This window comes from Ochlerotatus camptorhynchus, unplaced genomic scaffold (assembly GCF_037179485.1).
Source record: "Ochlerotatus camptorhynchus isolate MF236.1 unplaced genomic scaffold, CSIRO-AGI_Acam_v1.1 ptg000391l, whole genome shotgun sequence".
Taxonomy (NCBI): Eukaryota; Metazoa; Arthropoda; class Insecta; order Diptera; family Culicidae; genus Ochlerotatus; species Ochlerotatus camptorhynchus.
Window position 1 is genome coordinate 322,162 of NW_027040878.1, and position 16,325 is coordinate 338,486.

Here is a 16,325-nt window from a genome sequence, read left to right on the forward strand (position 1 = left end):
AGAGCGGGTGCAGCAGGAACCGCCACAACTGAAAACGTTTGCCGACGAGCATTCTCAAATCCTCAATTGCTGAGTAGCGTTTTGGATATCAACGTGGAACTTATAGAAAGATTTCGAAACATTTTGATTGCAATAAACTGCCAAGAACCGATCAACCCCGAAACACTAGAAACATATTGCAAAGGAACGTATCGTCTATATCTACAATTATATATTGCGTTGGAGTGTTCGACTGTGAGGTTTTACAATAAACAGTTTCGGCTTGGAAGTCTGGCAATCACTCAATCAGAACAAATTAATTTTGTAATTTGTCCCTACGTTACGGCTCTGATTAGGGCCTTCTTCAGGGGAAACTGAGGGGAATTTTATTTTTAGAATTGATTGTTTCACATTTAATAAATATTTTACACTCACAATTGTTGGATTTGTTCTTTGTCTAAATACTGTTTGAAGTCTAACGTCTGTTTTTTTGTTGGTAAGTTTTTATACATAGCGGTTTTTAGTTGAATATTCAAAGTTTTTTTTTTGATTTTTTTATAATTTGTGTCGGGTATGAAATTTGCGGTTGTGCACTCTTCGAGGGTTAAGGTGGCTATGGTGAAATGGTGAGAACGGGTATTATAGTTGAGCTTTTTAGTTGAATTCAGGTGATCATAATTGGTATTGCTGTTGGGCATTGATTGATTCGGCTTTTAGTGAGTGTAAGATTGCTGCGTAAGCTGTATTCAAATTGTCTACGTCTGTTGACAATTGTCTGTCTATTGACTGTATGCAGTGTACTATATATATGGCACATTTCAAGAAATGCAAGTGTATTTGTGTTGTTGCTTCGATCAACTATTGCTGTTTTCTCCAAATTGAATCTGTGTTCGTGGGTTATACAGTGTTCGATCATAGCTGTTTTGTTTGTTAGATCAACTAATTGTGTTTCATCAGCGCCGGATGATAGTATTGTTTCTAGTTTTGTGTGAACAAATCCAACAATTGTGAGTGTAAAATATTTATTAAATGTGAAACAATTAATTCTAAAAATAAAATTCCCCTCAGTTCCCCTGAAGAAAGCCCTAATCAGAGCCGAAACGTAGGGACAAATTACAAAATTAATTTGTTCTGATTGAGTGATTGCCAGACTGCCAAGCCGAAACTGTTTATTGTAGAATTATATAGTTGGTATAAAATTCCAGCAACAGTGCATAAAGTACTCGCTCATGCAGGAGATATAGTGATCCATTCACCACTTGGAATACTAGCCGAAGAAGCAGCCGAATGCCAGCACAAACACTTGAACAAAAGTCGAACCCATAATTCTAGGAAAAGATCAAGAGTGGAAAATTAACATGATGTTTTCATAAGAGCCATGAATGCCTCTGATCCTTTCATAAGTTCGCTTTATCTTAGTAATCGGTTACATAAAAAATCAATTCATGAATATCCCGCAGTTGTACAGACATTTCTTGTATGTAAGAATAATAACATTTCAACAGAAACAACTTCAGAGAGAACAGCATTAGAAGAATTATTGAGTGACGTTGATGAAATTGACGATGACTTTGTTGAAAATGCAAATGTAGAAAATACGTGAATAAATATAACAGCTAACAATAAATTAAAACTTTATTTTTTCGCACTAACTACACTTTACAAACACTTTACTAAGAAATAAAAAGCGTTGCCAAAGAGATGAATGCTTCCTTTAAATTTCAGAACATTAACATTAAAACAATGACTTTAATCAATTAAAAAATATTGGGGATCTTTTTCAAAGATATTCAAGATATTTACCCCAATTCAACGTATCGCATCGTCTCTCTTTCACTTACGAGACAATAAAAGTCACTTTGTGAGGTGACTCTCCATGCAAATCAAATGTAGAGTCTTCACAAGGCGTAACTTTCATTGCCTCGCAAATGACAGAAGGTCAACCCGATGTACAGAATAGGGGTGATTGCTTAAGGCCTTGAATACCATTCTGTGATTTACATATAACCAGAACTTTTTGAACTCATAAAGATTTTCGGGATATTTTTACGACATGATTTAACCTTACTCAATGACCATAAATCCAGAATAGTTTGCCCCAAATTTTATCTTTCTCGTTCTTGCCTACTGAACTGTCACACTGGTTGCTTGCAGAATCCACGTTCAAGGCAAGTGTTGTGCAAAGGTGAGGACAAAAAAAAAATTAACATTAAATTACAGATGCAAATCCACTGATTTTTTTTCGATCGAAACAAAAATCGAATGGAAAGGATCGATCCACTCGGTTTTTGTTGTGTTTGAGATCGATTCAAAAAATCGATTAATCGAACCAAAAGAATCGATCTTTTGTGTTTCGAGCCAAGATCGCCCATTGCTACTACAGAACCGTTTCTTGTTGTGTTTGTCGTATTAGAAGCTACACAGCTAAAAAAAGTAGTGTAAATTTCCGTTACTATGATGCACATAAATGGAGCGTCATAAATCATACAAATTTACATTATAAATCGTGTAAATTTATGAGACATGTCATGCAATATTCCATATATTGTATGCAACTTTCCACCTTTGTTTGCAACATTTCTTGCAAGCTGCTAGTTTACGTGAAAAGGAAGTTTACATGCATGAATGTTTGCATGCATGGATGTTTACATCACCAGTAAAATTCAGATTTTTTTAGTGTGTAGATAATAAGGCTTGTACTCGAAAAAAATGCACCATTTTTATCCGTGTGTAACTTTTTTATCCGTGGGTAAAAATTGATGAAAATCTGGGTATAACTGAATTGTTTACATGTGCAAAATTTCATAACAATCGGTTCAGTGGTAATTGATATGTTATCGAAACTAGAAGAAAGTCGCCGGTGAATTTTGCGCGCCGTCATGGAAAATCGGACTGCAACCATGAGATGGATCGGAAGACAACTGGGAATCACCTATACAACTGTGTCTCGGGTGGTAAAATCGTTTAAGAAGACCCAGATGACCAAGCGGCGGGCTGGAAGTGGAAGAAAATCGAAGACAGCTGACCCTGTGAAGGCCCGGAAGGTGTTGGATTATTTCAAGCGTAATCCGAACCTTTCGATTCACGACACGGCTCTGAAGGCAAAGTGTTCCGCCTGGTTCGTTCAGCAAACTATGAAACGAGCTGGGCTTCGTGTATTCAAGGTCCGGAAGACACCGAACTGGCGTGATCAACACAACACGGCGGCCAAATCCCGCGCAAGGAAGCTGTATCGAGAGTGGTTAACGAAACCGATGTGTGTGGTTATGGATGACGAAACCTACATCAAGGCAGATACAAAGCAGATACCGGGGCTGGAGTTCTACGTTGCCAAATCACGGTTTGATGTTCCGGAAGACATAAGGAATAAGAAAGTGGACAAATTCGCCAAAAAATACTAGCTCTAGCAGGCCATATGCCAATGCGGTAAACTGAGTAAACCGTCCATTACAATGGCTACCATCAACATTACACATTGAGGATGATTGCCAGTCCCAAGGATCGTCTATTGTTTCTCTGTGTAATTACAGCTGATCTGGCAATAACAGAGTAGCAACCGTGGGCGGTCAATCAAGCTCAAGCTCTTTCGTTCTCTCGCTGTTCAAACGGTTGAAGAGTGTGACGTCAAACTTCGTCATCCATTTTATCAGCCGGAGATCGAAAGAGACGACAAATTTACTGGGCCTTACCTGTTTACGCTAATTGATTTTCCCTATTTGAATTTGGTTCCAAACATAAACAAACCATCGTTGCTTATGGCTTTGTTGTCGTTTGGAACCAGTTATGCGAGGTAGGCAACGATTATTCGTATTTGACAGTCACCTCCCCCCTCCAGGCTTTGATAGCAAGCTGCTTGTGCCTGAAACTTTTCCTCCGTCTGCTTGCTGCTGCGTTTAGTTCACTCATAATCGCCAAAAGTGCAGGAACTCAGCGATGAGTAAAATTTGTCTCATGGTTTCCTGTGGAAAACCTAAAACATCTGCCGGAAAATGAGGAAATGGACGGAAATTTTATTCAGTCTCGGAGTAGTACCAATAGACTGAGTGAGTCCAATCTTTACTTTTCTCAAATTCGGGATTTTTTTCCTGGAAAACCCTGGAAACACCTGGGAAAACATGAGGCAAATTTACTCATCGCTGAGTTCCTGCACTTTTGGCGATGATGAGTGAACTAAACTCAAATTTGGGTCGTTCTCATTCGCCGTGTATTGAACGAAACGAATGGAAATGCGGCTTCGGTTTGTTTCGTTTGGTACCAACTATGTGATGGCTCTATTAGGAAAGACACCTAGTGGTCTAAGCAAATGTACGGGAAATTTGGATGCTTCCCATTTCTATTATGTTTATTAGTTGCATAACTATTTTCACTATTTGTACTATATGCCAAAAAATTGCTGGGTGGACTCTTCATCGAATTGCATATTGCATGACATATTTCACTTTAATGCTTTGGAGAAATATGTGTTTGAAAAATTCCCTTTTTCGTTACATACATCATTTTCGATTTCTTAATGTGATCTATAGTACAGTAAACGTCCTCACGTCCTACGTCAAAATCGAATACTTCATCATTTCTCAATAGTGATGGAGTAATACGACATGCACTAAACTAAGAACACGGGATATACTAAATAGATCAAATTACTGGTCGTAGTGCTGTCAGATAGAGGAATAATAAACGTTGCAGAGAAAAGTGTTGAAATTCGCCGGGAAAGTGCCCGCTCCGGGACGAAAATTACAATTGAATCCTTCTGGGGAGATCATTGCACCGGAGGACCATCGATGGCAGTTCGGGATGACACCAACACCATGATCGTCCATAGGCGTGTTTTTTTTTTATGAAAACGAATGATCGCTCCCAGTTGATAAACAAAAAGTTGAATGTTATAATTAATCATTTCAGAATTATTTAAAAGAAAACGCATGTTTTGATATCTTTGGCACCACTGAGCACTGCCTAAGTAAGACATCCAAAAATAAAATGTTTAACGATATTTTTCTCTTTCTGTGTGATTTGTGACAAGTGAAATGCAGTTAAAACTGAAATTGGACTGAGGGGAATGCATGTGTAGTTCAGTTACCGTCCAATTTCATCGGTAGTCATTTTATGATTTTCCCTACAGTCATACCCATAAGAATCAGAAACGGTCCAATTCGTTTAAAAATTTCCATCTGAATAATCCTGAAAAAATGGTTTGTGCTGGATTCCCTATTAGTAACCCTCCGATACCAACAGCAACCGTTTTTCTGTATTTTCCTGTCATAGTCATCGTCCGTCATGGCCGTTTTGAAATCACCTTCAGAATCACCCATCATAATACATTCGTTAGTCAGCACCCAATCAAGACTGGCTCCAGGATGCATGGTAAATGTATCTTCAAAGAAAGGATCTTCCCATACGCTCATAGTTTCATAGCATAACCTGGGATTGTCATTAATCGAGATTCGAGAAAGTCAATCAATAATTGACTGCCGATTCATTTAGGCTTGAACTTGATCATCATGCTGATTGTTGCATTGTATAGAGATTCCAATTCAGCTCTATACCTCCCGAACCCAGCATCACTTCTCGTCGGAAATTGCATTATCATACGGTAGTTTACCAAATCCCCCAGCCTCATCGTGATTCTACTGTACGTAACCGCATGCAACCTACCAACTAAAACGAGTGCCAAAAAAGCAAAGTTGCGCGAATCTGCACACTCAATTTGTGACCATTACGCTTAGCTACCGGTCAGAGCGACTATAGAGAGTCTAGCGTGGCATGTAGATTTGTAGATATCTACATATGACTAGCTTGTGACAGTAGACAGTACACACGATCAACCAGCATGTTACGTTCCACCATTACCGCTCGTTCGTACAATGTTGATTAATCCAATCAATTATTCGGAGCACTTGACGACGCGGAGTTCAACCTCCTGTGACCATCGTAGATCAAAGTGAGAAGTGAATGAAATTTATGATCCCATAATACGATATGATGAATTTATCAAGTCGGCATTTGAAGCTGCTTGAAATCGGATAGCAGAACGACGCCGACGCCAGGAATGGAACAACAGATGTTGCACCTAGGTTTTCACTTCTCTCACGGCACTGTTAATTTGGCTTGGACCAGGGCCAAATCTATTTGGCGCAACTAAACGATGAACTTAAAACGACGAGCACCCACCCAAGGTCGACCGAGTGCGATTTTTATTACTTACTCAACCGCCCGGCTTCGGAACCGATTTGGTGAAATTTAAGCCTCTGCTTTAAACATTGTACAGTGCCTGTGACTTTTTGCAGATCCGGTTAAATGTTTTACATCAATTAGCTAGGAATTACCGTCGCCTAATTTAATTCGAAAACCAAAACCATCCGAGACATACAGCAGAGCGATTGGATTTTTCCATTCATCTCCACGCCTTATCTCGCACCGTCTAACAAAGTGTTAAATTGAAAAATTACCTGATAATATCACAATTGATGCTATTAGCATAAAATTGCCACTCTTCGTTGTCGGTTTGCCCATCTCTGCTGCTATTGTTGCTATTGATGTTGTTATTGTTTTTGTTGTCACTCTGCTCTGCTCCAACACTTTCCAAATCAGACTCTGGTGGGTTGATATGATATGCTTCGTCGGTTCGCTTCACACTCACTATCAATTCGGACTTCACAGTTCTGTTTTTGGCCACAAGCTTCCGTTTTTCACGAGTACGCAATAATCAAAACACTACAACACCGCGCAACAGCCTATTTAGTGGAAATATTTTTATTATGACCGTCGCTATACGTCCTACCAACACCTACACCGCCCTATTTTGCCTCGGCTTGCTGTTTTACACGGACTGGTTTGATTCGTTAATGGGATGCCTCGTGGAAGGAGTCAGACGGCTCATGGAATATGCCGCTAGCCAGCCAGCCGGCCGGCGTGATATCAGACAACAGCTAATCGGAATCAATTTGTGTGTTTGCCTCTTTCTGGGCTAACCGCGTCCACGCCGACCGGATGTGGGTCACTTTCGTGATCTTGAACAACAGCTTCTGCGGGTCAGGGCAGGCTACGGTCAACGAAGTGACAGTTGTATCTTTATAATTCTAGAGGGAATGCAAATCGCTGATTGCAATTGATTGAAATTGACTAAAGGTCAGAGGGGTCAGCCATGATCAAACTCTCTAAGCCTTGTTGCATGCAATGGGTGCATTCTGTATCTATGATGGATGCACATATTTCAAGATGGAATTTGTTTATTTTTATAATCATTTTGGATTGAAATTTAAATTTCTAGAAACATTTGGACTAGAATAGACTCAATGTAGGGATCCAGAGGTCTGCACGAAAAGAAAAACAAAACTACCCAACAGTTGAGTTCCTTAAGCTTACTATTGAGTTGTGCCTTTCATTTTCTCTCACGTTTGTTGTCAAAAAAGAAAAACGAATCAATCCGATGTGTTAATTGAGTGACTAAGCACAACTTAATATTGCGTACTTTGAAGTTGACCGTGGGTGAAAACAACTTAATAGTACGTACACACCTAGAAATACCTAATCTTACACGTGACGGAATCCATCTTTGACATAAAGGATAAGACGTAAACAAACATGTCATGTAAAATTAAGTGCTCCGTGACTGAAAAGATCAAAAGTACATTTGATTGAGCTGAATTTTGCGTTTATCATGACTCAATTTTATATCAAAATTGATGCTCGTATGTGTCAGTCTCAGAGCACCTAAATTTACATCATTTTCTAATGGTGGTTAGCTCCAACCGGTATTTTCCTAGGATTAAATTCCGATCAAGAATGTCAGGCTGCTTTGAAGTCGACATTAAGCTGGGTTTAGACAGGACAAGTAAATTTATCAAGTCAGTTGAATTCAACTGATTTGAACGTGAATTGAACGTGTAAACCATGTCATTCAACTAATCAACAACAAGTAACGAAGATTTCGCATAAATGTATAAGATTAGAGCAGTTTTGTTAAGAGTTGGTTGAAGCTTTGGTGTTATATTTTTTTATTAGCTAGACAATGGTCTTAGAAGAGGGTAGGTGAGAAGAAGTAGGTTCCGTGAGAGTACGGCAGTATGAAAATTGAATAGTAGTTGAAAATGGGCGAAGGGCCATTAATGCGACAGTACAAAGTCAAACGCACGCTTCTTTGCTTAACCCGTACGATGTACGCGGAAATTTGAAGTACCGTATGCGTGATAATGTTTGCACCATCGTACAAATAAGGTTCAGCCCAAGTAACCAAAAGTTCTGATAAAAGGCTATTTGTGGATTAAGCAGCTTGGTTGGTGGTGGTCTATAGAATTCTAAGCAGCCTCATTTTTAAGTCGTTATAACAACTTGAAAGTTCCGATATCATAATTGAAGATCATTCTAAGCAGCTTCTGGCGGAATTTGAAAATATATCAAAAAGGTGTTTGTTCTCTACATCAATTCTATGTTTAGTTCGCACTTTTATGAAAGTTATTTCTAAAGGCAGATATTAATGTGTATTGATTTATCAGCATTAGTAGTAGAATTAGAGCTGTTTGATGAATTAAATCCAGTTCTTCTGCGTGAGAGCGCACGAGCCGCTGCGTCATCTGAGATATAATAAAGTGAGCTGTTGTCCCGCCTACTGTTGGAGTTTTCAGTGCCAGCTGACTGACTTGAATACGAAACACAACACCTTGATGAATTTTAAGTTGGTGTTTGTCCGCATGGTATTCCAACGCATTCGTGGTGCAGTGGTTAGCGTTCGTAGATAGCATGCCGAATACACGGGTTTGAATCCAGGAAATTACTCTTCAATTTGTTTTTATGTTAGGATAGAATGTTGATGCACTGCATAAATATAAAAATTATGATTTATTCGAGCCATTGACCATTTCATATTTACGTACATTAAATTTTGTTACTAATAAAGACTCGTGTGGATTGCTTCATGTGGCTTGAAAGTTCTGCCGGAACTTTATTTGAATTTCATGGACAAGTGTCCAAGTATTTAATTCTAAAGTTGAAGTTTTTCATGAGCTTTATTATAAAATAATTATAAATATTGGCGATATACTTTTTAAGACATTGCTCAAAAGTACTAAAAAAATATCGTGTATATTTCTCCCAGAATTACTTTACTTTTCTAAACCACTTCGTCTCAGACGTCATTTCGATCAGAATTATAATTATTATTAGAATTATAATTATAATTGATGTGACCGTGTATTAATGTTTCAAGTTACTTAATTTTTCCCGGTTCTCCCGTCCAATTCCCAGATATTTCCCGGTTTTCCCGGCTAATTTTCATCTTCCTGGCCACCCTGAAAAACGCATATATTGACTATTAAATTCGTTCGGAGCTACAACGTTTGACCGATAGAGGGTGGAGATGTGGTCTATATTTTGGCGTTTGTACCAGGCTCAACTTTTCAAGACAATGGAATTCAACTGAGTTGATCATTTGACTTGCCTAGTCTAAACCCAGCTTTAGAGTTAATTAACACCACTCTAAGCAAACACTTTGCAGATCCAAACAGGAACGGTATTAAAAGTTAATCCGAGCTGGAGCTTACCGCCATAAGTATGTAGTTTTGTTTGCGCGAAAGACAACTACTTCAAGCTTGGGAGGGTGAAATCAAATCAAAATAGGCGTAGCAATATTGCCTGTTTTACTTTGAGCGTGTAGTGCATGTTTGACGTTGTTCAGTGTGTAGTGAGTAAATGTACTTTTCTGTTTTGTATTTTACCATGCCACCAAAGATTTTGACAAAAACCTTGGTTAATGGTATCTTCCAATATGGATTTAAGTGTACATATAGCAATGAATGAATCTAAAAAATGGTGTCCCATTGAATAAGAAAGCTAGAAACGAAAGTTTGTCAAAAATTACTTAATGCAAGATTTCAATACTGCCTTCTGTATTCTTGTTCTAAAAAGCATCGTCAAACTGCGTGTTTCCCAATGAAAATTCCTCAAAGCTTGTGTCTGGCTCTTTTTGACGTTTATATGATTCAAGTCTGGGTCTCCCTCCCACACACTTCGAAAAAAAAATCATGTTAATTTAGATGCTCTGAGACTGACATATAGGAGCGTCAATGTTGACATAAAATTGAGTCATAACACACGCGAAATTCAACTCAATCAAACGTACTTTTCGTCGACTAACGAACTTTTCAGTCTTGGAGCACTTAATTTTACACGAAATATTTGATTACGTCTGATCCTCTATTTCAAAGATGGATTCCGTCACGTGTGAAATTATTTATTTCAAAGTTTGCAGCTTCAAGCCTTTAAAACCAAAATTAACTTTCCGCACGCAACCTTCGACCTTGATGAATGCAGAGTCGGTGTATAAAACATATGTAGAACTCGACCATCAAAATCGACCCCATTAAGTGATTTCAAGTGGTATAGTAGGACATCGGTTTGTCAAATTGATTATACCAGCTGTAAAATGAGAAAAGAAATCAAGGGGGTAGTCAATTAATTTAAAATAATTCTAACGTGGTTTATAATTCTATGTCTTCTAAGCACTCTTGAACTCATGTATTTGAATTGCCTTAACCTGGGAGGGAGACCCAGAATCGAAACATATAAATGTCAAAAGGAGCCAGGCACAAGCTGTCAAGAACTGTCATTGGGAGCCAAGCAGTTTGACAATGCTTTTCTTACAATTGAACAAGAATGTAGAAGGTGGTGCGGTGTTGAAATCTTGCGTAAACTAATTTCTGACAAACTGTCGTTTCTAGCTATCTTATTCAATGAGACACCGTTTTTTAGATTCATTCATTGAATATACCATGTGTAAACTTATATCCATATTGGAAGATACCTATGACCAAGGTTTTTGACAAAATCTTTGGTGGCAGGATAAAATCAAGACCAGCAATTGAAATGGCCTTAACTCCATTTTCTCTTGTAAGGCCATTTTCTCGTGAACCGAAACCTTCATTCGCAAACCTAAACCACAATCGGGTAGAGGAGAACTTCCCCTACCTGTTCATTATGTTGGTTTACCGTTGCGGACTTCGTTTCGCGAGAAAATGGCCTTACAAGGTTCGTTTACAAAATGGAGTTAAGGCCATTTCAATTGTTGGTCTTGAAATACAAAAGAGAAAAGTACATTTTCTCACTGCACACTGAACCAGCGTTGCCAGATTGTTTTAAAGCTTATCGGTATCAAAGGTATTAAAAAATCGGTATTTATCGGTATTTTCTATTTATTTAATTTTATATTTTGCCGTTTTTGAAAGCGAAAATTTAAACGATGGTGACGACTGGAATTTGAGGGGAATTTCTTTGTTTTGCACTATATTTTTTTTTTAATTTTTTATTTTTAAAACTTTCGTTGTCCTGAAGTGGTGATCAAAATTGTGACCAAGCAGTGTTTTTTTTTTTAATTAAATATCATTTAATGAAACCAAAATATGGAAAATCAGCCACAACAACGACAAACAATATTTTCCCTTGAAAAAAGCCACAACCCATGGCCGAAATGTCTGGCATATTACATCGTAGTCGTTGCAGTGTTTTAAGATTGAGAAAGCCGTTAATCAAAGCAAAATTTTTGAACTATGATCGGAAAATTCCGGAAGAAACTCCGGGGAATGTTTGAATTAGCTTCTGAATGGAGCTGAAAAAAACATCCAGAGAAAGACGAAAGAAGCTCCCTTGAATAAAATTCGGTAAAAGCTGGAAAAACATCCGGGAAACTTGCAACACAAAATTGCAATTGTGGCAAAATTTTAAATAAACTATAGGAAAAAATCGGATGTCACATCCAAAGGAAGCCCGAAAAGTTTCGGAAACCGGAAGTAAATTTCCAGAATAAGCCATATCCAGGGAAAGCCAAAAGAAGTTCGGAAAAACCTTCCAATAGAAGTCGATCAAAAAAATCTTTGACTTATGGTTAAACTTCCAGAAGAAGACGAATGAAATTTCTGGGAGAATTAATTGAACTTCCTGGAGAAGACGAAAGAAACTTCCTGGACACGCTGACAGAAACTTCTTAAGGTAGACTGGAAGAAACATCTGAAGAAAGTCGGAAGCCAGAGCGCTTACGGAACAGTCGAAAGAAACCTGGGATGTTCCTGGGGGATTTATAATGATCCAGAAAGTTTTCCTGATATTCATAAAGCATCCTCGAAGGCTCCGCAATTTCTCTGAAGTTTTCGGAACATTCCTGAAATATTCCAAAATTCCTCGACATTCCTTAAAAGTTCTTGTAATTTTCCTGAAATTAGGGGCTCTTTTGGAGTTCTCTGGTCATCCTTAAAGCGCTCGGAACTTCCCTGATTATAATAAGGCTACCGGAATATCTCTAATCATCTTTGAAGGTCTCTGGACTTTCATGAAGATTACGAAATCATCTAAGTGTTCTCACAATTTTCTTGAATTAGCAGCACATTCCCGATTTTTTAATTTTTAAAAGTTTTCGACACTGCCATTACAAGGCATCGAACTTCCCATAAAATGTTCTCACAATGTTCTAATGTTCGGGAAACTTCCCTTACGTTTCCTTAATTTGCATGAGCTCCTCAGGACATTGCTGAAGTTTTCGGAAATTGCCTGAGTTTCTCGGAACTCCTTTATGATTTCAGCAATTTCATTGAAATTTATTGATCTGTCCTGATGTTCTCTGAACTTCACTAAAGTCCATGAAGACCATAAAATTTCCCTGAAGTTTTTTTGGACTTGTGAAGTTTCCAAAATATTTATGATGTTTCCTGGAGTTCACTGGACTTTTCTTAAATTTCCGTGTTTTTGAATATTAATAGAAGTTAATGGAACTGTCTTTAATTTATCGAAAGCCATCGACTATTTTTCGATTAATGGGTAGCCAAAAACGGTGAGGAAATGCAAACATTAGTCGAAAGAGTATCAAGCATAAGGCATCTTTAGAGATGATTGTTTAGAAATTTAAAGGCTAAAAAAATATAAGGTACATAAGGTACATTTTCTCCGAAATTCATGCGCGGGCAGTCAATAATAAATTGGATTATTTAAAAATAAATCGGTATAAATCGGTATAAAATCTCAAAAATCGGTATTCTGAGGAATCTTATCTGTATATCGGTATCTAGTTCGGAAATCGGTATAAATACCGATAAATCGGTATATCTGGCAACGCTGCACTGAACAACGTCAAACAAGCACTACACGCTCAAAGTAAAACAGGCAATATTGCTACGCCTATTTTGATTTGATTTCATCAGCTCAAATTTTCATGACATAAAGAAAAGCTATAAAATGAATGCCGTGTGCCTCCCAGGCCTTACCCATCTACGTTATTTAAAGGATTAACACGGAAACATCCGGACACATTATCCCGAGGGGGAAGACAGTGAGAAATTAAGAGCAATTCAGAGTAAGTATGAGGAACTCTTTTGTTCTCTGATGAACGATTTTATTATCTCAATTGTTTTGACAGCGCAGCCCAAGCAACTTTTTTTTTTCGGTGTAAAGGAACGTTAATTTTTTTCAGCCGGTGAGATATGCCGTAAAATACACTCCATTCATCGGAGATCAAAACAAACATCACGCAATAACGTTGCTGTTTTGGTACAAAATAAATGGGGCTAAGGGGCGTATGTGGGGGTTTGGTGGAATAGTTTGTACGTTTGTATTTTTTTATGTTAGCAACCGAGACCCTCACAGGACTCATCTTCAAGTACATGTCTCCACCGGAGCTGGTAGCAGGAAGGGAATATCAATTCGCTTGTTCTAAGCATCTGGATGCCCAGCTCTACGGTAGCAAGATCTAGGTCAATTTCATTACCATTGCAAAGAGGAAAGTGCCCTGCAGAAAGCCATCACCAGAGTGATTTAAGAAAATTGCCAAAACTTCAATGAACGGGTAGGAAACGAGATTATTTCCTCATTTAAATATTGCATCGATTTATTGTCTTCATCCATTGTTTTCGTTTCGTTATCGAACTGACATTTGCATGGTAAGATTCCAAATCTATATGCCCTACTAATTCTGTTTTAGTCACAAATTAGATCAGACTCCAGAGCAAATCAGAGTAACTCTGAGCAACTCTGAGTGAAAGCCGTCTTCCCCCTAGCATAATCCGCTGCCATTGAGGCATTTTTTGAGCACAAATTTTCAAAATATCACTGAATCAAGCTAATAGTGTGTAAAATCACAGTAGGCATAGGTAGTCAGGATAAGTTCATTTGTTTACATCATGGCTTCACCGGAGCAAGCACGTCGCGATTCGATCCTGCACGCTCGAAACGAAAACCCGGTCTAACAAATATTCGATTGCGTGGTTATGGACGACGAATCGTACTGCCTGGCAGTTTTCGATAAAATTCCTAGGCATCCTTCCCCGGAAGAATGAAAATTTCGTTACTTCTGGGACCATGAACCAGCACCAGGATGAGTGCCTACGGAAGAGACTACTGCCTTTTTTTGGAGCAGCATGAGGTGGATTGCCTATTCTGGCCAGACTTGGCAACCTACCACTACTCTAATTCCACGAAACAGTGATAAAGCGAAAATGGCGTCATAGTGGATCCCAAGGAGATGAATCCAGCCAATACTCCAGAACTAAGGCCAATTGAGGAATACTGGTCAATTGTGCACTTACTAAAAAAAGGGTAAAATTGCAATTGACCTGAAGGACATCAAACGGAAAAGGAATTTTGCAGCCAAGCAAGTGAGAACAGGGCTGGTGCAAAATAAAGAGCCTGAATTTAATAAAGAGACGAGATGTCAAAATTGGAACAATCGGTTGTCTGTAAAAGTCATAGGAAAAGTCATTCCAATCGAGCAGAAGACCTGTCAAATGTATAAGATGTCGCCTCTTTATAAATTCAGGCTCTTTAGTGCAAAAGATGATGGGACGTGAACAAAGAAAATTGCGAGCAATGGCCCATGGTAAATAGGAAGACTGAAACAATGGTAATAAAATAAGCATAATATCTACTTATGTATAGCTGTTACATTGAACTTTAAAAAAAAAACCGCATTTTCAAACTCAAACAAGATTTCCGTGTCCGGATTTCGTCGTGTTCAACCTTCATTTATAATCATATAGCTAGTGTTAGCAAATTCATCACCTTGCTCCACATAGCATAAAAATATGAACATTTGCATCAAGGGGTTGGTCACTCCGCACAGTGGGCCAACACCACATATAATCTCACCTGGGCACACTCATTGGCACTGTTTGGCACCCATGGTTAGAAATTTTTATGATCTTTAATGTTTCTGGCAGTACTGCCCTATCTGTGCGTCTGCGCAGTGCTCATGCACTCAAAAAATAAATCACAATTGCGATAGGAAATATCCTTTAAATTTCATAAGTTTCATGTGATCTCATTATTGAGAATCGCACCACGTAATCACATGAACCTTATACCCCATTCACATAACAGCCTATATCACATAATATAGGCTGTCTTGCAATGAGCACTCATACATAGGATTTCCAGTGAAAACTAGATGTATGAATGCTCATTGCAAGACAGCGTATATCACGTGATATACACTGTAATGTGAACGGGGTATTATGTGACCAATGAAGTTTATGTAATTTATTACATAGAATTAAAGTGATCATGTGAATTTTACATGGGGTGCGACACATCTAAATCTCAATTTAAGATCATCCTCAAGTCTCACGATAGCAAATCAATCTACGAAAAATCTTTTTTTCATCTCTTGCATCTAAATCTATCTAACGTCGCTCTCCACCAGTTTGCAGGAAATCTTCAAAATCTTCATCAATGTTTCATCTATCTAATAAGTGTACGCGTATCACACAACTGCAAAGCAACTATTTTCCTGCATCTTAGATAGAGTCGCTCCCCTTGGAATTTGATGTGAATTGGGATCTTTAAGGGTTTTGAGGAAAATGCATATTCGTAATCTGCATTAAAAATGGCACCCAAACTCAACATTTCATCAATATTGGTACACTGGAACTATTTCAAATACGTACGATTAAATTTGCAAAAATGACCTTAGTTAAGTGTCAAACAGTGAAGTTATTATTTAGCTTTAAATCTTGATTTAAAAATCATCGCTGTGCTCAAAAACCAAAGCTCTTTCAGATGATATATAAAAAATGATACATTTTTCAAAATTAAAGAACCAAATTTCAGATAAAAATCATTAATTTTGTTATTGTAAAAATATCTTGCGCGATCCCAATGAAAATTACACTAAAAAAAAAAATCAGTGTGTGTCAAACATTTGATAATCATAGTTGCAGAGTGGCCAGACCTACCTATTTTTCGGTAGTCCTACCAATTTTTGGGACGCTTAGGGATTCACAGACCAAAGGTTAAAAACTACCGATTTTTCACTTTTCCTACCGAGAATCACCGATTTTTTGTAATCTTGAAAAATGTTCAATACCAATGTTTAG

The 16,325-nt window shown here is 38.0% G+C and overlaps 1 protein-coding gene across 5 annotated transcripts in view; it reads right to left on the minus strand.

Annotated features, from left to right (window-relative positions):
• The window catches only part of CAH2 (Carbonic anhydrase 2), a 112,448-nt gene that overhangs the window by 87,478 nt on the left and 8,645 nt on the right, over nt 1-16,325 (minus strand). For 4 of the 5 annotated variants that reach the window (XM_065233166.1, XM_065233164.1, XM_065233163.1 and 1 more), the window contains exon 2: nt 6,429-6,713. In XM_065233166.1, the coding sequence (XP_065089238.1) occupies nt 6,429-6,492 (64 nt within the window). In that variant the 5' untranslated portion in view covers nt 6,493-6,713. Of the gene's footprint in view, nt 1-6,428; nt 6,714-6,770; nt 6,793-16,325 lie in introns of those variants that run through there. The other variant, XM_065233165.1, reaches the window with a different exon arrangement.